At 51.0% G+C, this 21,857-nt stretch overlaps 2 protein-coding genes across 2 annotated transcripts; one reads left to right on the top strand and one right to left on the bottom strand.

The window, feature by feature from the left end:
- Window positions 1-2,109: 2,109 nt before the first annotated feature.
- On the bottom strand, window positions 2,110-19,501 carry ube2o (ubiquitin-conjugating enzyme E2O). Its single transcript, XM_029850212.1, has 22 exons — window positions 18,998-19,501; window positions 14,659-14,718; window positions 14,472-14,582; window positions 14,281-14,378; window positions 14,133-14,196; window positions 13,316-13,459; window positions 13,134-13,243; window positions 12,868-13,018; window positions 12,737-12,794; window positions 12,391-12,550; window positions 10,084-10,239; window positions 7,533-7,687; window positions 7,322-7,434; window positions 7,124-7,252; window positions 6,921-7,010; window positions 6,523-6,838; window positions 5,832-6,181; window positions 5,584-5,764; window positions 5,344-5,480; window positions 5,048-5,251; window positions 4,686-4,743; window positions 2,110-4,609 (listed from the first exon to the last, which is right to left on the bottom strand). The coding sequence occupies exons 1-22, from the start codon at window positions 19,397-19,399 to the stop codon at window positions 3,804-3,806; spliced, it is 4,053 nt and encodes a 1,350-aa protein (XP_029706072.1). The 5' UTR covers window positions 19,400-19,501; the 3' UTR covers window positions 2,110-3,803.
- aanat1 (arylalkylamine N-acetyltransferase 1) lies at window positions 19,498-21,495 on the top strand. Its single transcript, XM_003979149.2, has 3 exons — window positions 19,498-20,432; window positions 20,546-20,700; window positions 20,774-21,495. The coding sequence occupies exons 1-3, from the start codon at window positions 20,285-20,287 to the stop codon at window positions 21,077-21,079; spliced, it is 609 nt and encodes a 202-aa protein (XP_003979198.1). The 5' UTR covers window positions 19,498-20,284; the 3' UTR covers window positions 21,080-21,495.
- The last annotated feature ends 362 nt before the right edge of the window (window positions 21,496-21,857 follow it).

Here is a 21,857-nt window from a genome sequence, read left to right on the forward strand (position 1 = left end):
TGACTGACTGACTGACTGACTGACTGACTGACTGGCTGGCTGGCTGGCTGACTGACTGACTGGCTGGCTGACTGACTGACTGACTGACTGACTGACTGGCTGGCTGGCTGACTGGCTGACTGACTGGCTGGCTGGCTGGCTGACTGACTGACTGACTGGCTTTTCCGCAGCGCCGTGACAGCGATCCTGCGACGCTGATTGGTCAAAGCCGTCTGCGTTTGCCTGGCAACAGCAGCTGATTGGCTGCTCTGACCCGCCTGAACATGGAAACGACACCAGTCTGTGGAAATCCACTGGTAAATGAATGTCCCTTGGAAATGCAGTTTACATGATTCATAGTGTATGTCGGGACACACTAATGGGTAAAAACGACATCACTAAATTTGTAAAGATAACTTTTGCGTTTTTTCTCATCAGAGAGGACGGCGGCCCAGCGCCCCCTATGGTCGCTACTGGTGTTACACAACATTGTTTTATAAAGAATAATCTCAGTTCTACAAAGTATATAAGTATAAATATTTACAGGCACATTATTTTTTTTAATACTGAAGAGCGATTATTTGTTAAATAAATCTTAATACATTTTAAAAATAAATTTTAAATCAGATAGATCTGACCTGAAAGGCACAGCAGGGGGCAGGTCTAACAGCCTGATCGATGAAAGTGGGTTTTTTATTCAGACCTGAGTGTTCTGATCGAGAGTGAGCGTCAAGCTTCTGTATTCAGCTGTTCTTCATTCTCACCACAGGGCGTCAAGAGTGGGTAACGAGGATCTCCTGCCCAGCTGGGGGTTCCTGCTCTGCAGAGGACTTGTGTCCTGATTGGACCTGATCTCCAGTCCACGTCTCTTCTGCTTTTGTCTTTGGCAGGGAGCTTTGTAGCAGGTGTGAACATTGAGAGTGAGAAGCACCTTCGTTGGAGCTGCTCGTTTCACTGTTGGCACCCTGGTGCGACTCTGCAGGTCTACAAAGGCCGGCTGCAGATGACCAACAGACAAATGAGAGTCTGGGGAACAACTTGAACTCCTTCCAGAACTTCTCCAATTCCAACAACACCGTCAGAGTAGCAGACACCCAGAATTCCCCACATGTCCACAAATCAATCACTGGTCTGCCAGAGTCCCTGTGGACCAGCCCCTGTCCCCAGACTGGGTGGTGCTGAAGGAGGGAGGCGTTGTCCGTGTGCTGCCCACCTACCAGTCCCACTTAGCTACAGACCTGATGGCTGTTCCGGCCATGGAAAAAGTGGGCCAGGGTCCACTGCAGGCTCAGGTGCACAGAAGCCCTGGCAGGTCAATCACTGGCTGAACTGTTCCAGGGTTCGGGTCCTCTGTTCCTGCAGCTTCTGAAATGTCCAACAGTGGTGGACAGTTGTTGCTCAGCAGCAGTGAAAGAACCAGACAAACAACCGTCCTCACCAGAACCAACTTTCATATAATCCCACGGTGGGTCGAGACCCCAGCAGGCAGTGGATCACACCAGGTCTCTGTTAGCTTTTGATGGGTGACAGATTCTGTATTGCAACATAGGACCATGAAATAGTTCATTAAATAAGAAAAATATACAGTATATGTTTTTAGATAAAATTAGTTTTGTTTTTGATCATTTCAAACAATGACACATTTTTGAATGAATAATTTTAACTAATTAGTGACACATTTAATAATGCATGTATGTGTTCAATTACAATCATAATTAATTAATTAGGCATTTAACTAATTATTGAATGATGCGCTTGATTTTTAATTTAAGCATTTTGTTCCAAAACGTCCTGCAGTTGCTTTGGCTTTGCTGCCGCCTTGTGGCCAGAAGTGGAAATCGGCGGTTTCGACTTTATACGTCCATCCGTATAATATTATAATATCTGCGGCTGTTATGGCTGCATCTTCATCACCACCATCTTCATCACCACCATCTTCATCACCACCACCACCACCATCATCACCACCACCATCATCATCATCACCACCACCACCATCTTCATCACCACCACCACCATCATCACCATCACCACCATCATCATCACCATCACCACCATCACCATCTTCTCGACTCTTTAGGTTGTGCTCAACATAAACGTCGTATATTCAGGTGACACTGGACGCAGGAGTCAGGCTACAAATCAGAACTTTATTTTTAATATATATATCAATAAACAGGCCACTGTGGAAATGTAGACATCGTACAGTCAAGTCTTGTGTGTCGCCCAATTAAAAGGCTTAAAGCAACATGTTACATGCTTTGGCTGTAAAATTAATAATATTAATAATCTGGAGTTTATACAGCGTGGTGCACGTCGTTCCTGACTGATATTTGATCGTTTCACATTTTTCTCTTGCAGCAACCTTTGCAAAAAAAAGAAAAGAAAAGAAAAGGGATGAAGTCACCTCCAGCCAAGCTCCACGTCTGCACCGCCTCTTCCAACAGGACCCTCAGGAAGGAGGAGGTGACCTCTGACCCGCCGCAGCAGCATGAGGGAGACGAGTGGGAGACGAGGCTACAACACTAACGGGGCAGGAAGGGCAGCAACACCCCAGCCAGGAAGACCGAGCCCCTCAGATCACCCTCATCCAGAACATCCCATCTGAGACAAACAATCCGGCCTCGCTGCCTCCTTCATCCCACGGCGGAGTAGCAGCAGGCGAGCGCGTCGGCTCGTTACTAAGAGAACGCCGCTCTCCTAAAGCTGTAAACAGAGACTCCTCTGTCAGAGTCGGTGACACGAGCTGCACGTCCTGCTATGAGCGACCCGTCGGGGGGTTAGGGTAACGACCCTAACCCTAACCCTGTCGGGGGGTTAGGGTAACGACCCTAACCCTAACCCTGTCGGGGGGTCAGCGGCCCCATCGTGAGTGTTTGGAATGATCAGTCTGGACACGGTGGTGCCGCGTGATCCACGGAAGGCCACCCGAGGAGATGGAATGGATGTTTGCTAGCATCAGAAGCACAACGTGGGCCGAGGCATCGGAGCCGTGGGGTCGGCCCGAAACACCATATTGGAGGGTGGCCACGCCCCGGCCACGCCCCCGGCCACGCCCACCTATGTAAACTGTCACCTGCTGCTCTCTATGGGATGCAGTGCGCGTGATTGGCAAAGGAGAACACCAGCATGTGCAGTGGGGGAGTGGAAAAGCTGCTATGTTTGGCAGTTTCTTCAACATTCAGCAAGTTCTGCTTCAATATTTGGGATTTTGTTCTGGACATTTGTTCTGGAAGCATCTCAGCAGTGATCGAAGCCGTCCCCCTCAGCCACGTGTCCCCGGTCCAACAGCAGGTCGTCCCTCCGTCTGTTGTAGTGCAGGACGGTGCTACAACCTGCTGGACTCTGCCGGCTTTGAGAAGAACCTCAGAATCAAAAGCAGCGCCAGTTCGATGGTTTTCATCAGAGTGCTCATCCAGCACATCCAGGAGGGGGGGGGGGGGGGGCACTGATCCGAACCTCAAGTCCTTAAGTAAGAGTGCTGCAGATGTGAGCTCCGCCCATTTATCATCACACTCATCTGCAGAAACACTGAGGAGCACAAAAAGATCAGGAATTCCCATCCAGAGCAGAGCCGACGTCCTCTCAGCCGGATCTGCTCCATTGTTACGGGGGTTAAAGGCCAAACCAGCTCAGGGAATCGGGAGCAGCCTCGGGAATGGCGTGAAAAGTTTAAAAAGGCAGGCAGTATTGGGGACACAGTGCAGGTCCTGGTGGACTCCAGACTCTCCGAGGAAGAGGTCACCAACCGTTGGGAAACTTGTATGGAAAGGAGGGGGGGGGGGGGACCAGTGCAGAGACGTGTGGGAGCGGCGAGGAGGCACTTACTCTGTACGCTCAGCGACGCCAGCAGCGGCCAGCGCGGCTCGGTACTGCTGCAGAACGCTTCCAACGCTCTTCACAAACCCCTTGGACACCGGGAACAGTGGGAAGCCGATGTCGGGGTAGCCGCTGCCCTCTGGCAGGAAGCTCCGGTAGCTCTTTCTCCGTTTCTTTGGTCGCACCGCGGGCTGGCTCCCCGTGGCGCCCGTCACCCCACCGGCCACAGCTGAAACTGCCTCGGAGGCGGCGCATCGGGCTACAGAGTCTGGGGCCGCGCCCCCACTCCGGGCCTCGCCCCCCAGCGAGGCGTTGCTCTGGCTGCTGTCACAGTCGGAGCTGTGGCTCAGCTCCTGCTGCTGAGCTGCCGTGGTGGACGGGCTCAACCCAGAATCCTCCAGCTCCTCTTCAATGATGCTGGGAACTCCAGGGCCGGACACCTCGTCCCTGGGCTTACTGGGGCTGCTGTGGGCCAGGGCCCCCCCGGGATGATCGGCAGACTCCAGCGGTGAGGCCTTGGGCTGCGGCGCCCTGGCGGAGGCGTGCGCTGCCTGGCCCTTCTCTGCAGCCTCGTTCAGCTCCAGCCAGGCCTCCAGCCGGTGGAGGAGCCTCCAGCCGCTCACAGCAAAGTGCTCCTGAATCTCCTGTTTGAAGACCTCCACGGGATTCTGCAGGAGCTGCGTCATGGACTGAACCATCTTGATCAGCGCCATCTCGTTGTAGCAGCGGCTGTTCTCATAACCTTCCTGCAGCCCCCGGTCGCTGTCGAAGCCCGCCTCGTTATAGTAGGGTTCGTTGACCAGAATCAGCCCTGCGGAGGGACGCCATCAGCAGGGTGGACGCTACATCACGTATGACATGAGGCACATCTGTCTGTGCGTGCTAACCTTGTATGGAGATCAGGACTTGCAGCAGACTGGATTTACTGGTCCACCTCTCGGTGCCCTGTGCTCACCAACAACAGTCACAAATACGACAGTTTTAGGGGAATTATTTAAAATAATCGGGATTAAAAAGTATTGGACAACTTTCGTGTACCTAAAGTTGAAAATAACCTTTTGACCTTTTGTCTTAATTGAGAAGAACCATTTTAAAACCAGGGCTTCCTGCAGCCGTGGCTCAGAAACTCAAAGGTTCTGAGCAGATTTCTGCGTTACTTTAGCAACAACCACCCGGACCTGATGAAGATGGCGTCCCACTTCACTACAAATGAATGTGGTTCCTGGATCAATGGTGATTAAACCCCCACCTTGCCGATCCAGGTGCCCAGCAGGCTGACGCAGACCTTCCCATTATCATACAAGTTGGGGTTGAGGCGCCCGCTGCACTGGGACAGGTAACGGAACAGAGGGGGCGCGGCCGGATAGATGTTGGGCAGCTGGATGTCAAACAGGAAGAGTCCGTCCTCGTAGGGAGTACGTGTCGGGCCTTTGATCAGCGCGGAGAACAGGTCCTGGTGGACACAGAGCCAAGAAGTGCTTAGAAGAATGCTCGGACTGACCTTTCCTGGAGGTCACATGACTCCGGGGTCAGCAACACACCCACCATCCGATCCTCAAAGGTCTTCACCATGATGCCATCTGGGAGGGACGTAGCCAGCAAAGCCATCTCCTTCCTCACTGTGCTGAAAAACTTCTTGGCCTCTGCAGGCTGGAATTCCATCTTCTTGAAGGAGTGTGTGTCTAGAACAGAAAGCAGGCCGACGGTGAATAATGGGAATAGTGGGAATGGTGGGAATAGTGAGTGGGTCTGGACGAGGCGAGCGAGGACGGCTGAGGCGCTCACCTGGCGCCCACTCCAGCACAGAGAAGACCTCGCCCTTGGCGCTGGTGAAGGTGACTCCGGGCTTCCCTCCAGTCTGCTGGCACAGTACAGGCGTGTCACTCAGAGTGTCGCTGGGCCACTCTGGTCCACTCACTGGTGTCTGTGGCTCCTGTGGGGGCTTCTCCTCGCCAGCTCGCTCGGCCTGAACACAGCAACAGCGTCCATGAGACAGGACAGCTCAAGGGTGAAGTCCAAGCAAAGGAACCTACTTCTGGCACTTGTGCACTGCCCCCAGCCCCGACCACAGCCTCCATCTTCTCCTCCTCCACGATAGCCACGTTGTCCAGCGTCTTCCTCAGGTTCTCCTGCAGTTTCTTGATATCATCTAAGAAGCGTTTCTCCTTTGTGGGTTTCTCAGCACCTGCAGCTGCACCAGCAGGTGGCGCCTGAGTGGTGGAAGCAGGTTCGGCAGAGGTGGGGGACGTTGGAGAGCCGCCGGTCCAGAGCTGCTCAACAGTCATGTTTTTCAGGCTCTCCAGGATCTTCAACGCCTCTTTTAACTCCCGGAAGCCCCGAGAGGAATTATCTTTACTGGCCTTCTCGGCTCCGTTTACCGTTCCTACGGTAAGCAAAAAGAATCTCAGTCTGTGGCCGCAGGCCTGAAGACGCCGCTGAGATGTTTGTTAGTGATGATGGATGGAAGCTGGAACAGAAAAGCCCTGAAGGGAACATAAATCCAGCTGAGTGAAGAAACAGAAGAACATCTGTCCCGTCCCACACAAACATCTAAACCTCGCTGGGTCACCTCAACAAACCCTCAGACTGACATTTCTGGCTCCACATTAGCACCTAAAGACAACAGGAGCCTGATCTCGGGTCTGCCATCGTTCGGTACCAGAGTACCGGTACCGTTCAGCAGCACCAGACCGACAGTGATGATAGCGTGTGGGTGATGTGCACCTCCTCCAGAAGGACTGGCAGCAGACACCTCCCAGGCTTCTCCAGAACCTCCTCTGGGTGGACTGGTGACCCCAGCTTTGGTGCCCTCTTGGGGAGGGATGATAAACACAGCGGAGGGGGCGGGGCTGGGGTTGGAGGTGGCTGCGTCCGTGGCATCGGCGCCGTTGGCGTGGCAGTCGTCTTCAGTGGCGAGGCCGTTGTCGGTCTCCCAGCTGTCGCTCTCGTCTTCCCACTCCTCGGTGGACAGGACGCTGCTGGTCTCCTCCACAGAGTCGTAGTCGGTCTCCTCCATCTCCGACTCCACACTGTAGAGGTGCTGCGTGCAACAGTACCACAGGGTCAGGAGCAGCCGCTCTACCACCCTCGGAACATTCGGAACAACAGGAGGAAAGCCTGACCTGGGGCAAGACGATCGTCATGGAGTTGTCCGCCCACACCACCTCCACCTTACTGCTCACATCCACCCTGGACACCTGACCAACGGAGGTCTGAGCCAAACAAACAGCCACGGTTGGACAGTGTGACGCAGCACGTTGGAACACACACACCTGCTCGTGAGCAGCTCTGGGAAGCAACAGGCACCTGCAGCAGCTCCTCTCACCTCATTTTCACAGTCATTCTCTCCATTCTCAGAGTTCCATATTCGGATCACAATGTCACTGGTGCGGAAGTGGAAATCTGGGTGATCAGCGATGTCGTAGACGCTGACGTCCTCCTCCGTGCCCAGAACCTGGAGCGGAACCAAGAGCAGTTCAGAAACGGCCCCCTGAACTGCAGGAGAGCCCATTTAAAGACGCACCTCCACGTCGTCGCTGGACGAGTTGAGTTTCATCCACTTGACGACACACGTTCTGGCCTTATGGTCTCCAGACTGGATCACACCGTACACGCCTGGGTCCGGGAGGGCCTGAGCTACAAGCACACAAAGCACCACATTCAGCACCTGCAGGAACCAGCAACATTTGAAACTTGGATGGAAGTAAACGTCCCAGCCTTTCAGGGATTCTTACGTCGTTTGTCCACCACAAAGTCTCCAGGACAAAACTCGTGAGTGTCGAGGTGTTGGACCGGGATGAGGCTGTTTGAACGGATGCTCCTCTCCAGGCGCCCGTCCTTCCACATCACGTCAGCCGTGGTCTTCGTGGACACCACCTCCACGGCAACACTGGACAGAGCAGGAGGGTCAGAGAAGCTTTCTGAGAGGACACAGGTGACCAGAGCCTGAAAGGGACCGCAGCCGGGTTTGAGTGTCCGTTTCATTCTGTTAAGGAGGAAGCTAATGTTGATACTTCCTGTTATTGCTGTTATCATCATCATGGTTGTTATTATCATTGTTATTATTGCTGTTATCATCATCATTGTTGTTATTATCATTGTTATTATTGCTGTTATCATCATTGTTATTATCATTGTTATTATGGCTGTTATCATCATCATTGTTGTTATTATCATTGTTGTTATTGCTGTTATCATCATCATTGTTGTTATCATTGTTATTATTACTGTTATCATCATCATTGTTATTATTGCTGTTATCATCATTGTTGTTATTATCATTGTTATTATTGCTGTTATCATCATCATTGTTGTTATTGCTGTTATCATCATCATTGTTGTTATCATTGTTATTATTGCTGTTATCATCATCATTGTTGTTATTATCATTGTTATTATTGCTGTTATCATCATTGTTGTTATTATCATTGTTGTTATTGCTGTTATCATCATCATTGTTATTATCATTGTTATTATGGCTGTTATCATCATCATTGTTGTTATCATTGTTATTATTGCTGTTATCATCATCATTGTTGTTATTGCTGTTATCATCATCATTGTTGTTATCATTGTTATTATTGCTGTTATCATCATCATTGTTGTTATTATCATTGTTATTATTGCTGTTATCATCATCATTGTTGTTATCATTGTTATTATTGCTGTTATCATCATCATTGTTATTATTGCTGTTATCATCATCATTGTTGTTATTATCATTGTTATTATTGCTGTTATCATCATCATTGTTGTTATTGCTGTTATCATCATCATTGTTGTTATTATCATTGTTATTATTGCTGTTATCATCATCATTGTTGTTATCATTGTTATTATTGCTGTTATCATCATCATTGTTATTATTGCTGTTATCATCATCATTGTTGTTATTATCATTGTTATTATTGCTGTTATCATCATCATTGTTGTTATTGCTGTTATCATCATCATTGTTGTTATTATCATTGTTATTATTGCTGTTATCATCATCATTGTTGTTATTGCTGTTATCATCATCATTGTTGTTATTATCATTATTATTGCTGTTATCATCATCACTGTTGTTATTATCATTGTTATTATTGCTGTTATCATCATCATTGTTGTTATTATCATTGTTGTTATTGCTGTTATCATCATCATTGTTATTATCATTGTTATTATGGCTGTTATCATCATCATTGTTGTTATTGCTGTTATCATCATCATTGTTATTATCATTGTTATTATTGCTGTTATCATCATCATTGTTGTTATTGCTGTTATCATCATCATTGTTGTTATTATCATTGTTATTATTGCTGTTATCATCATCACTGTTGTTATTATCATTGTTATTATTGCTGTTATCATCATTGTTATTATCATTGTTATTATGGCTGTTATCATCATTGTTATTATCATTGTTATTATGGCTGTTATCATCATCATTGTTGTTATTATCATTGTTGTTATTGCTGTTATCATCATCATTGTTGTTATTATCATTGTTATTATTGCTGTTATCATCATCATTGTTATTATCATTGTTATTATGGCTGTTATCATCATTGTTGTTATTGCTGTTATCATCATCATTGTTATTATCATTGTTATTATTGCTGTTATCATCATCATTGTTGTTATTGCTGTTATCATCATCATTGTTGTTATTATCATTGTTATTATTGCTGTTATCATCATCATTGTTATTATCATTGTTATTATTGCTGTTATCATCATCATTGTTATTATCATTGTTATTATGGCTGTTATCATCATCATTGTTGTTATTGCTGTTATCATCATCATTGTTATTATCATTGTTATTATGGCTGTTATCATCATCATTGTTGTTATTGCTGTTATCATCATCATTGTTATTATCATTGTTATTATTGCTGTTATCATCATCATTGTTGTTATTGCTGTTATCATCATCATTGTTGTTATTATCATTGTTATTATTGCTGTTATCATCATCACTGTTGTTATTATCATTGTTATTATTGCTGTTATCATCATTGTTATTATCATTGTTATTATGGCTGTTATCATCATTGTTATTATCATTGTTATTATGGCTGTTATCATCATCATTGTTGTTATTATCATTGTTGTTATTGCTGTTATCATCATCATTGTTGTTATTATCATTGTTATTATTGCTGTTATCATCATCATTGTTATTATCATTGTTATTATTGCTGTTATCATCATCATTGTTATTATCATTGTTATTATGGCTGTTATCATCATCATTGTTGTTATGGCTGTTATCACGGGGCAGCGTTCTCCACCCACCGGTCCCCAGGTTTGAACTCTCGGGAGAACTTTGTCCGTTTCTTCTTGTGCTTCCTCTTCAGGTTGCGGATGGAGAGCGGGATGCTCTTCTTGCGGTTGGCGGCCAGGCCTCCACTCTGGGAAGAGGCCGTGGAGCTGGCTGATGATGTCAGAGAGCTGCAGGGCAGATATGGGTAGAGAGGGGCAGATATGGGTAGAGAGGGGCAGATATGGGTAGAGAGGGGCAGATATGGGTAGAGAGGGGCAGATAGGGGATCAAGCATCACCAGGGCAAAGCAACCAAATCCAACTGGAGAGAAATATGAATGTAAAGCAGCAGCAGACGAAGAAAAGTCTCATCTGGAGGATAGTTATCTAGTTATAACAGGCCAGAGTGCTAGTTATCTAGTTATAACAGGCCAGAGTGCTAGTTATCTAGTTAGAACAGGCCAGAGTGCTAGTTATCTAGTTAGAACAGGCCAGAGTGCTAGTTATCTAGTTAGAACAGGCCAGAGTGCTAGTTATCTAGTTAGAACAGGCCAGAGTGCTAGTTATAACAGGCCAGAGTGCTCGTTATCTAGTTATAACAGGCCAGAGTGCTAGTTATCTAGTTATAACAGACCAGAGGGCTAGTTATAACAGGCCAGAGTGCTAGTTATAACAGGCCAGAGTGCTAGGTATCTAGTTATAACAGGCAACATATCTAGTTATAACAGGCCAGAGAGCTCGTTATCTAGTTATAACAGGCCAGAGTGCTAGTTATCTAGTTATAACAGACCAGAGGGCTAGTTATAACAGGCCAGAGTGCTAGTTATAACAGGCCAGAGTGCTAGTTATCTAGTTATAACAGGCCAGAGAGCTCGTTATCTAGTTATAACAGGCCAGAGTGCTAGTTATCTAGTTATAACAGACCAGAGGGCTAGTTATAACAGGCCAGAGTGCTAGTTATCTAGTTATAACTGGCCAGAGTGCTAGTTATAATAGGCCAGAGTGGTAGTTATAACAGGCCAGAGAGCTCGTTATCTAGTTATAACAGGCCAGAGTGCTAGTTATCTAGTTATAACAGGCAACATATCTAGTTATAACAGGCCAGAGAGCTCGTTATCTAGTTATAACAGGCCAGAGTGCTAGTTATCTAGTTATAACAGACCAGAGGGCTAGTTATCTAGTTAGAACAGGCCAGAGTGCTAGTTATAACAGGCCAGTGTGCTAGTTATAACAGGCCAGAGAGCTCGTTATCTAGTTATAACAGGCCAGAGAGCTCGTTATCTAGTTATAACAGGCCAGAGTGCTAGTTATCTAGTTATCACCACTTCACTGCATCTGAACAAAGCCTAACAAGGAGCTTAGAAAACCACCAGGTTTGTTTTGACGTCTGCAACTTGAGTTTAGGTAAAAATCTATCCTTGACTTTCATTTTGGTTTACCTGGTAAAAGATGGTATCAGGGTCAGAATCAGGGCTAGGGTTAGGGTCGGGGCTAGGATCAGGGTCAAGGTCAGGGCTAGGGTTAGGGTTAAGGTCAGGGCTAGGGTCAGGATCAGGGCTAGGGTCAGGGCTAGGGTTAGGGTCGGGGCTAGGGTCAGGGCTAGGGTCAGGATCAGGGCTAGGGTCAGGGCTAGGGTCAGGGTCAGGGTCGGGGCTAGGGTCAGGGCTAGGGTTAGGATCAGGGTCAGGGCTAGAGTTAGGGTCGGGGCTAGGATCAGGGTCAGGGTCAGGGCTAGGGTTAGGGTTAAGGTCAGGGCTAGGGTCAGGATCAGGGCTAGGGTCAGGGCTAGGGTTAGGGTCGGGGCTAGGGTCAGGGCTAGGGTCAGGGTCGGGGCTAGGGTCAGGGCTAGGGTCAGGATCAGGGCTAGGGTCAGGGCTAGGGTCAGGGTCGGGGCTAGGGTCAGGGCTAGGGTTAGGATCAGGGTCAGGGCTAGAGTTAGGGTCGGGGCTAGGGTTAGGGTTAGGGTCGGGGCTAGGGTCAGGATCAGGGCTAGGGTCAGGGCTAGGGTTAGGGTCGGGGCTAGGGTTAGGGTCGGGGCTAGGGTCAGGGCTAGGGTCAGGATCAGGGCTAGGGTCAGGGCTAGGGTCAGGGCTAGGGTTAGGGTCGGGGCTAGGGTCAGGGCTAGGGTCAGGATCAGGGCTAGGGTCAGGGCTAGGGTCAGGGTCGGGGCTAGGGTCAGGGCTAGGGTTAGGATCAGGGTCAGGGCTAGAGTTAGGGTCGGGGCTAGGGTCAGGGCTAGAGTTAGGGTCGGGGCTAGGGTTAGGGCAGCAGCCAGAGCTAAGGTGACCTGCTTCAAAGGGGCAGAAGCAGCTCTCTGCTGAGGCCCATCAGCAAACACACCTGGTATCGTCCGTGTCCTCTGCAGCCTCATCATCAGCGTCCTGGTCCCCAGGTTCAGCCGAGCATTCGTTAACACTCTGGGACTCTGGGCAGTTCTGGATGGAAGCCACGGGACCGTTGTTGGCATGAGAGGGTTCCAAGTGCTCCGATCTGTGCTCACCTGATTGTGACGACAGAACTTTCACTTTTCTTTTGCTGCTAAAATCTCTTCAGGACAATCTGAGCTCTGTCTCAACCAACCAGGGAATCCACAAAACATGATGTGACGAGATAAAATGACACAGCAGAAGATGATGCGGTCTGGTCCAGGGTACCCCCCCTCCCTGACGCCGGCCTCCCCACTCACCTTGCATTTCCAGAGTCTCCGCCTTCTTGACTAAGTCCTTCTTGAACATCCTTTTCAGCTGTAACCAAGACACAGTCAGTAAACAGCAACACTTGAGATGCTCGGAACCATCACAGATCTCATTCCATTACCTTTCTGGCCACGGGGTCTTCGGGCAGGACAGGGACGCCTTCGGGTCCTTCACAGGTGATGCGTGTTGCGTCCCCTTTAGCTGGAAACACATACAGCGCCCTCTCTCCAAGCTGCCTCTGAGTGTGGTCGTAGTACCCTAAACGCCTCACCCTGACCCACCAGCACAGCACAGCATGAGTGAGGTGACCGGGTCCAGAGAAGGGTTAGGGTTAGTCTGAGGAGAACCCAGGAAGAATCCTCAACAGTAGACCAGTAACCAGCTCACCTGCAGAGGTTCTCCTGCGTGATGCTGGAGGGGGGTGGACAAACACTGTCAGAACCTTTAGGAGAGTAGCTCTTGGTGATCCAAGTCACTTTTAGCTCCACCACTTTCACCTGAGAGGAACAAAAGCACCAGCTGACCTTCAGGAGAAGGACTCTTGACCTGAAGAACTGATCTCAACATACCTCCTCCACGACCACTCTGAACTTGCACTTCCTGCTGAGGACGGGTTTGACCCCCGACAGCCACTGTACATTAGAGAAGACCTTTGCAGGGCCGATGAGGACCTGGCCTGGGTAGAAACCATATGCTTCATCAAAGAACAGGCCCTGGGTAGAGAAGCAAACCCAACGTTTATAGGAAGCCTCGAATCCTTCAGCGCCAACATCCTTTTAACCCTAAACTACAGGAATCCTGCAGGTTAAATATGTCAAAGAAAACGTTAAATATGGTGGGTTCAGAAAGCAAATGTGCCTCCAACATGACCATAAAATCCTAAAAAAGCCTGTGCTCCTGTAGGTGCTCCTGTAGGTGCTCCTGTAGGTGCTCCTGTAGGTGCTCCTGTAGATGCTCCTGTAGGTGCTCCTGTAGGTGCTCCTGTAGATGTTCCTGTAGGTGCTCCTGTAGGTGCTCCTGTAGGTGCTCCTGTAGATGTTCCTGTAGGTGCTCCTGTAGGTGCTCCTGTAGGTGCTCCTGTAGATGCTCCTGTAGGTGCTCCTGTAGGTGCTCCTGTAGGTGCTCCTGTATGTGCTCCTGTATGTGCTCCTGTAGATGCTCCTGTAGATGCTCCTGTATGTGCTCCTGTAGGTGCTCCTGTAGGTGCTCCTGTAGATGCTCCTGTAGGTGCTCCTGTAGGTGCTCCTGTATGTGCTCCTGTAGATGCTCCTGTATGTGCTCCTGTATGTGCTCCTCTAGGTGCTCCTGTAGGTGCTCCTGTAGGTGCTCCTGTATGTGCTCCTGTATGTGCCAACGTGGTGATGCAGGTTCTGGGTGGCTACTTACCGAGTCACTGACATGGGGACAGACGTCGTAGAGCTTGGCCCCATCCTCCACACTCATAGAACACCTGAGCAGAGACAGAGATGCTGAGGGCCCCTGAAGCACCACCACCCCCCCCCCCCCACCACCACCACCACCACCACCATCATACCTGGCGCCGTTGGAGAGCTTGAGGATGATGTGGTTGGTCAGGTCATACACCTTCCCCAGCCAGAATTCATAGGCGATGTAGTCCCCGTACATAAAGGACTGCAACAGGAAGAGGGAGGCCTGGTTAGGACCCAGCCCACCCTGGAGAATCACCAGCACCGCTACAGACCAGCAGGGCGGCGCTGCTCCTACCCAGATGTGCTGCAGGTCTTTGCTGTTGACTGGATACAACACACAGTTGGTTCCGACCAGTTTCACCGCACACTCGATGTCGATGTTGGTCACAATCCCACACTGGTTGTCCTAAAGAGCAGAAGCCTGGCGTGAGCGCAGCTGGGCCAAACACGCAGCAGAATCAGAGCAGCACCAAGGTTCTTACGCTGGAGTGGTTCCGCCGCACGATGTCCCGGATCACGATGGAGCGGTCTTCAAGTTTCAGCTGGAAAAGATGTTAAAAAGCTCTACGAGTGTTTCTGGATCAGAGGAGCAAGTGAAGCATGTTATACACATAGAGACTAGTCACAGAGACTAGTAACAGAGACTAGTAACGGAGACTAACAATAGGGACTAGTAACAGAGACTAATAAAGGAGACTAGTAATAGAGACCAGTCATAGAGACTAGTAACAGAGACTAACAATAGGGACTAGTAACAGAGACTAGTAACGGAGACTAGTAATAGAGACTAGTCACAGAGACTAACAATAGAGACTAGTCACAGAGACTAACAATAGAGACTAGTAACAGAGACTAGTCACAGAGACTAACAATAGGGACTAGTAACAGAGACTAGTCATAGAGACTAGTAACAGAGACTAACAATAGGGACTAGTAACAGAGACTAATAAAGGAGACTAGTAATAGAGACTAGTAACAGAGACTAACAATAGAGACCAGTAACAGAGACTAGTAATAGAGACTAGTCACAGAGACTAGTCACAGAGACTAACAATAGAGACTAGTCACAGAGACTAGTCACGGAGACTAGTCACAGAGACTAACAATAGAGACTAACAATAGAGACTAGTCACAGAGACTAGTCACGGAGACTAGTCACAGAGACTAGTCACAGAGACTAACAATAGGGACTAACAATAGAGACTAGTCACAGAGACTAGTCACGGAGACTAGTCACAGAGACTAGTCACAGAGACTAACAATAGGGACTAGTAACAGAGACTAGTAACAGAGACTAGTAATAGAGACTAGTCACACAGACTAACAATAGGGACTAGTAACAGAGACTAACAATAGAGACTAGTAACAGAGACTAGTAATAGAGACTAGTCACAGAGACTAACAATAGAGACTAACAATAGAGACTAGTCACAGAGACTAACAATAGGGACTAGTAACAGAGACGAACAATAGGGACTAGTAACAGAGACTAGTAATAGAGACTAGTAACAGAGACTAACAATAGGGACTAGTAACAGAGACTAGTAATAGAGACTAGTAACAGAGACTAACAATAGGGACTAGTAATAGAGACTAGTCACAGAGACTAGTAACAGAGACTAGTAACGGAGACTAGTAATAGAGACTAGTAACAGAGACTAACAATAGGGACTAGTAACAGAGACTAGTAATAGAGACTAGTAACGAGACTAACAATAGGGACTAGTAACAGAGACTAGTAATAGAGACTAGTAACAGAGACTAGTAACGGAGACTAGTAATATCCCTCGTTTAAACGCTGAAGTTTTCCAGGAATAATTAAAGTCCAGGTGTGTTGGTGGTCCAGGACCGTATCAGGGTTCTGGCAGCGGTTCTGCTGGACCCGATACACCGATGACCCCTGTAAGCACCCGCGGGGCCAAAAACCCTGAGAGAGGGACGCGGGGCGATGCCTCACCGTGTTCCCTGGTCATCCAACACAAGAGCCTGCTGGCTCTCAATTGTGTGTGTGTGTGTGTGTGTGTGTGAGCGAGTGAGTGAGTGTGTGAGTGAGTGAGCGAGCGAGCGAGGGAGCGAGCGTGTGTGTATGTGTGAGTGAGTGAGCGAGCGAGTGTGTGTGTGTGTGAGTGAGTGTGTGAGCGAGTGTGTGTGAGTGTGTGTGAGCGAGTGAGTGAGTGAGTGAGTGAGTGAGCGTGTGTGTGTGTGTGTGTGTGTGTGTGAGTGAGTGTGAGTGAGTGAGTGAGTGTGCGTGTGTGTGTGTGTGTGAGCGTGTGTGTGAGTGAGTGAGTGAGTGAGTGAGTGAGCGTGTGTGTGTGTGAGGGGCAGAGCAGAGATCAGATCCATTATGGAGTCAACAACATTTTCCAACACTCCTCCGTTGGGAATTCTGGAGTGGACGGGAGAACCAGGAGAGTCGGGCCAAGAAGAGCGGAACGGTGGTGGGTCGCAGCCTTAACGTCTGGACCAGATCCAGTCTGGACCAGATCCAGTATTTGGACCACAAAGTCCACCATATTCTGTCTAAATTGTTTCTTATCATTTGGAATATTTTGGATTTTAATTCCAACAGTGAGATTTTACTGTGCGCTATAGTAACGCCCAGCTCTGAGGGCCCGGGGCCAAGGGCCCAGCTCTGAGGGCCCGGGGCCAAGGGCCCAGCTCTGAGGGCCCGGGGCCGAGGGCCCAGCTCTGAGGGCCCAGCTCTGAGGGCCCAGCTCTGGGGGCTCCAGCTCTGGGGGCCCAGCTCTGAGGGCCCAGCTCTGGGGGCTCCAGCTCTGGGGGCTCCAGCTCTGGGGGCCCAGCTCTGAGGGCTCCAGCTCTGGGGGCCCAGCTCTGGGGGCCCAGCTCTGAGGGCCCAGCTCTGAGGGCCCGGGGCCGAGGGCCCAGCTCTGAGGGCCCGGGGCCGAGGGCCCAGCTCTGAGGGCCCAGCTCTGGGGGCCCAGCTCTGGGGGCCCAGCTCTGAGGGCCCAGCTCTGAGGGCCCAGCTCTGAGGGCCCAGCTCTGGGGGCCCAGCTCTGGGGGCTCCAGCTCTGGGGGCCCAGCTCTGGGGGCCCAGCTCTGAGGGCCCAGCTCTGAGGGCCCAGCTCTGAGGGCCCAGCTCTGAGGGCCCGGGGCCGAGGGCCCAGCTCTGAGGGCCCGGGGCCGAGGGCTCCAGCTCTGAGGGCCCGGGGCCGAGGGCCCAGCTCTGAGGGCCCAGCTCTGAGGGCCCAGCTCTGAGGGCCCGGGGCCGAGGGCCCAGCTCTGAGGGCCCAGGGCCGAGGGCTCCAGCTCTGAGGGCCCGGGGCCGAGGGCCCAGCTCTGAGGGCCCAGCTCTGAGGGCCCAGCTCTGAGGGCCCGGGGCCGAGGGCCCAGCTCTGAGGGCCCAGCTCTGAGGGCCCAGCTCTGAGGGCCCAGCTCTGAGGGCCCAGCTCTGGGGGCTCCAGCTCTGGGGGCCCAGCTCTGAGGGCCCAGCTCTGAGGGCCCGGGGCCGAGGCTCCTGCAGAGGAGAGGATCCCATTGATCTGCTGCAGCAGGAAATAGAAGCTGTCACACTCATTATTGCTCCTGAACCTGCTGGAGGAGTCCTGTGGGTCCTGCTGGAGTCCGGTTCCACACCAGAACCCTGGACCACCTGAACACACCAGCAAGTGCAAGGGGACAGAGTCGGCACATCCAGAAAGAGACTGGAATCACGACACAACAAAACAGTGACACACAACACAGTGTGTGTGTGTGTGTGTGTAGCGCAGGAAAAGATCCCAATGATCTGAATCTGGATTCAGGATCCCAGAGCGCTGCGCAGCATTGAGCTTCTCTGTTCATCCTCGCTAATGCTAACGCTAATGCTAACGCTAATGCTAATGCTAATGCTAACGTTCACGCTCTTTGTGTTACTGCACGATTGTTGTCGCACACGTTGAACGTTGAATGGTGGGCCGACTAGAACTTTACTCATTTCACTGGGAAGCACAAAAAGGCCTCAGCGCCCCCCCCCCCCACGTCCCCCCTCCCAGCAGTTTCCAGACCAATGTGGTCCAAAGCTGAGCCGACCTTCCATCAGAACCCCAGAAACAGGCGCTGGCTCAGGGATCTGCACTAATCTGCCTGGAGACAGCGCATGAAACAGGGAGCAGGTGAACGGGCTGCAGCCTGGTTCCACAGGTGTCCTGGTGGTCCGGGTCACCCCAGAGACTGCAGCCTGGTTCCACAGGTGTCCTGGTGGTCCGGGTCACCCCAGAGACGCTTCACGGTCCCACAGATACCACAGATCCCAACTAGCTTCAGCTCAGCGACCCTAAATGTTCCCAAACTGGACCTAACCACACAGTTGATCATTGTATTGTAATATGAAACATCATCTCCGTGTAATGATCACGCACACGCACACGCACAGCCCCCGTGCGCATCACCTGTCACACTGCTGTGATGGGCTCAGTCACGCCCAGAACCAGAGCCCAGGATGAGCTAATCCATATATCCGTGGGATGGCTGTTAAAGCTGGGCCCACAGCAGCACAGAGGAAAGTACCGAAGATCCTCATCATCATTCTCATTAATTAATTGATTGATTGATTAATTAATTATTCCGTCTTTAGAGGCTGCTGCTGCCGGGACCAGCTGACTGGCGCGGCGCTACATGCTACTCTGTTAGCTTCATGTGCCAGCTAGCCCGTTAGCCAGCCAGGATCCAGGTTGGATCGGCAGAGGGCAGGTCCATTCGGCGGACCCTGGTTCTGGTTCCTCACAACCCTGCACATCCATCACTTTACCCGGCGGAGCAGCACCGCGGTCCCGGTGCTGTGCGACATGAAAAGCCCGGTCCGAGTAGACACCTAGCTGGTACCTTTGTCTCCCTGATGTCCTGTTTTCCTCCTTCGGGGTACCACTGGACGCGCACAAACCCCCGAACCAGAGGCCGACTCGGAGTGTCCGCGGCGCTTTCAGTGTCGGAACCACACTGGACCCGTCCTCCTCCTCCTCCCCCTCCGCCGCCGCCTCCTCTCCCTCCTCCATCGTCGAGATCCGAGTCCGAGTTAAAGTCTTCTTCTCCATGGATCATTCGTACGAGGCCAAACCGGACCGAGCCCCGGTACCGGCCGGAGACCAGGTCGTGGGAGAAGAACAGGCGCTGCGAGCCGTCGGCGGTTGGAGACAGAGCCGAGGACGGCGGCTCGGAGCCCGGGCTGGCCGCAGGAGACGGGCCCGGGGTCGCGGCCACCGCATCGGCGTTCACGGGCTCCGCCATCTCTGTCGTTGTCGGGGGGCGATGCGGGAGCTCGGCGATGACGGCACACTTAAAAAAACACTCTCGGAAACGCGGAGCGCACGTGCCCACGTCGGTGCGGGAATGTGTGACGTCAGCTCCCCGGCGCAGCGCTGCGTCATTTTGCGCTGCCGCGTTTGTCCACTAGGTGGCGCCGGCGCAGAACGCTGAATAAACGTTAATAAATCTGAATTAAGTCACTTATTTTACTCATTTCAACCAACAGGATGCAACCTCTTACATATGCGGGTGTTTTATAAAATTATAAAACTGTTAAATGTTCTGATTGAGTTATTCAGACATGGTAAAGAAGCACGTGGTTGTATAAATCACACCGCAGAGATTGTTGTTCATAAGTGTGTAAAAAAGGTTAAACTTTCTATTGGAATTGTCTACAGTCTGAACAGTTATTTCCAGTGTATTCGGCACCAGGCAGGGCAGGTGACCAACTCCTAGATCCCGTAATCCTTTTACAGATTGAGGGGAAATGATCGCGACCTTTGCTGAAAGTGTCTCAGCAAAGGTCGCGGAACGAACCCAATAAACCGAATTAAGGGCCGATCGGTGGCCCCAAAATAAAGTCTCCGCCATAAAGGAGCTGCACGTGATTAGTAAAATCCAAATCTGCTCTGACGGTGGAAAGTTCATTCTTCTGAGCCCGCCTGTGCAAGTCCACGTTCCTCAGGGGGTCATCCAGCTTCAGGATTAGAGTCCAACCGGACCAGAGGCTATAAGTACCGGCGCAGCTCAGCCCTCGGGGCAGAGCCGTGGGACAGAAGAGGAGCAGGGACCGGCCGCACCTCCTCCTCCTCCTCCTCCTCCTCCTCCTCCTCACCTGAACGAGCACTGACCCGCAGCTCCGCGCTCATGTCGGTGGTGAGCGCAGCCCCGTTCCTCAGGCCGCCCTGCCTGCGCTCCCCGGGGCCCCAGGGCCGCAGACACACGCTCCCAGCCAGCGAGTTCCGCTCCCTCAGCCCCGAAGATGCCATCAGCGTGTTCGAGATCGAGAGAGAAGGTCAGTTCGTGCTTTAAGCCTCCTCCCGGGGAGGTCCGTTTAAGACAGACCGGGGCCAACATGGTCCGTGTCGGGGAGTTTGTCCAGGCTCAAGACGTTTTTCCTCCGCGCAGCCTTCATCTCCGTGTCCGGGGAATGTCCTCTCCACCTGGACGAGGTGCGGCACTTCCTCACCCTGTGCCCGGAGCTCTCCCTGGGCTGGTTCGAAGAGGGCCGGCTGGTGGCCTTCATCATCGGTTCCCTGTGGGACAGAGAGCGGCTGACCCTGGTGAGAACCCTGAGCTGGGGCTGAGACCCTGCTGAAGGTGCTACATGTAAACGCGACATGCTTGTTTTCCCAGGACGCCCTCACCCTCCACAAACCTCACGGGACCACGGTGCACGTCCACGTGCTGGCCGTCCACAGGACCTTCCGCCAGCAGGGCAAAGGCTCCATCCTGATGTGGCGCTACCTGCAGTACCTCCGCTGCCTGCCGTGCGTGCGCCGAGCCGTCCTCATGTGCGAAGAGTTCCTGGTTCCCTTTTACCAGAAGTCTGGTTTCAAGGCGCAGGGCCCCAGTGAGATCACAGTGGGGCCCCTGACCTTCATCGAGATGTTCTACCCGGTCCGAGGCCACGCCTTCATGCGGCGCAACAGTGGCTGTTGAGGACGGACAGATGAAAGTTCCTGGAGCTGCTCCGCCTCTCAAACCGGGTCAGGAGACCCCGGCGCAGCCCTGAAGGTGGTGGAGGAGCAGCGGCGTTCGACGTCAGCGCGACCGAGTCTGCGGGAAGGAGCCCGGAGCCTCGGGATGAAGGTCACGGCAGCAGGATCAAAGAGCAACGTTCCCGCCTGCTCCCAATGCCACCTTTGCCTTCCTCTTGGAAGGGTTCTGTGTCCGACACAATTAGGATAGAAATGACTTTCAAACGGAGGAACTGGGACATCGCCTGGCTTTTCTCAGGTCACTTCCTTCATAAAAAACCCAAAACCAGGATCCAGACACGTCCCTCATGAATCATCCAGTTCCTCTGTTCACCGTCTCTGCCTGCTGGTCTAGAATAAAGAGATTTTTTAATAAAATGATTAAAGTTCAAGTGTGTTTTCCGACACGTTTGACCTGCATCTTGTTCATTTCCAGCCCTGCACAACCAACTGGAACCATGATCCAGCACCCGCTCCTGTAAGAGTTCAGCTGAGCCCAAAAGGTTCTTTCATGTAAAGAGGCTTTGATGTCATGAAAAGGTTTCAGGACAAACATCAAGTCACAGCAGCAACATCCTGAGAATGACTTTAATTTGGAGCTTCGAGACAAAGTTGGACCAGAACACGACTAAAAGAGTCCAGAGGAAGAGGAAGGTCTTTGGTCCCGGAGCAGATGTTCTGATGAGGTCCACTGCTCTTCAGAAGGCAACAGGGGGGCAACAACCATTCAAGTGTGATAA

Source organism: Takifugu rubripes, chromosome 17 (assembly GCF_901000725.2).
Source record: "Takifugu rubripes chromosome 17, fTakRub1.2, whole genome shotgun sequence".
NCBI lineage: Eukaryota > Metazoa > Chordata > Actinopteri > Tetraodontiformes > Tetraodontidae > Takifugu > Takifugu rubripes.

Excerpts from the sequence above, each read along its gene's own strand:
- ube2o (XM_029850212.1), bottom strand. The coding sequence starts at position 19,399 with ATGGCGGAGCCCGTGAACGCCGATGCGGTGGCCGCGACCCCGGGCCCG. Across the intron at positions 7,688-10,083 it reads GAGTTCAAACCTGGGGACCG|TGTTGCCGTGGAGGTGGTGT; the intron begins GTGGGTGGAGAA and ends TGCTCTGTCCAG. Across the intron at positions 7,435-7,532 it reads CTTTGTGGTGGACAAACGAC|CTCAGGCCCTCCCGGACCCA; the intron begins GTAAGAATCCCT and ends GTGTGCTTGTAG.
- aanat1 (XM_003979149.2), top strand. The coding sequence starts at position 20,285 with ATGTCGGTGGTGAGCGCAGCCCCGTTCCTCAGGCCGCCCTGCCTGCGC. Across the intron at positions 20,433-20,545 it reads GTTCGAGATCGAGAGAGAAG|CCTTCATCTCCGTGTCCGGG; the intron begins GTCAGTTCGTGC and ends TCCTCCGCGCAG. Across the intron at positions 20,701-20,773 it reads ACAGAGAGCGGCTGACCCTG|GACGCCCTCACCCTCCACAA; the intron begins GTGAGAACCCTG and ends TTGTTTTCCCAG.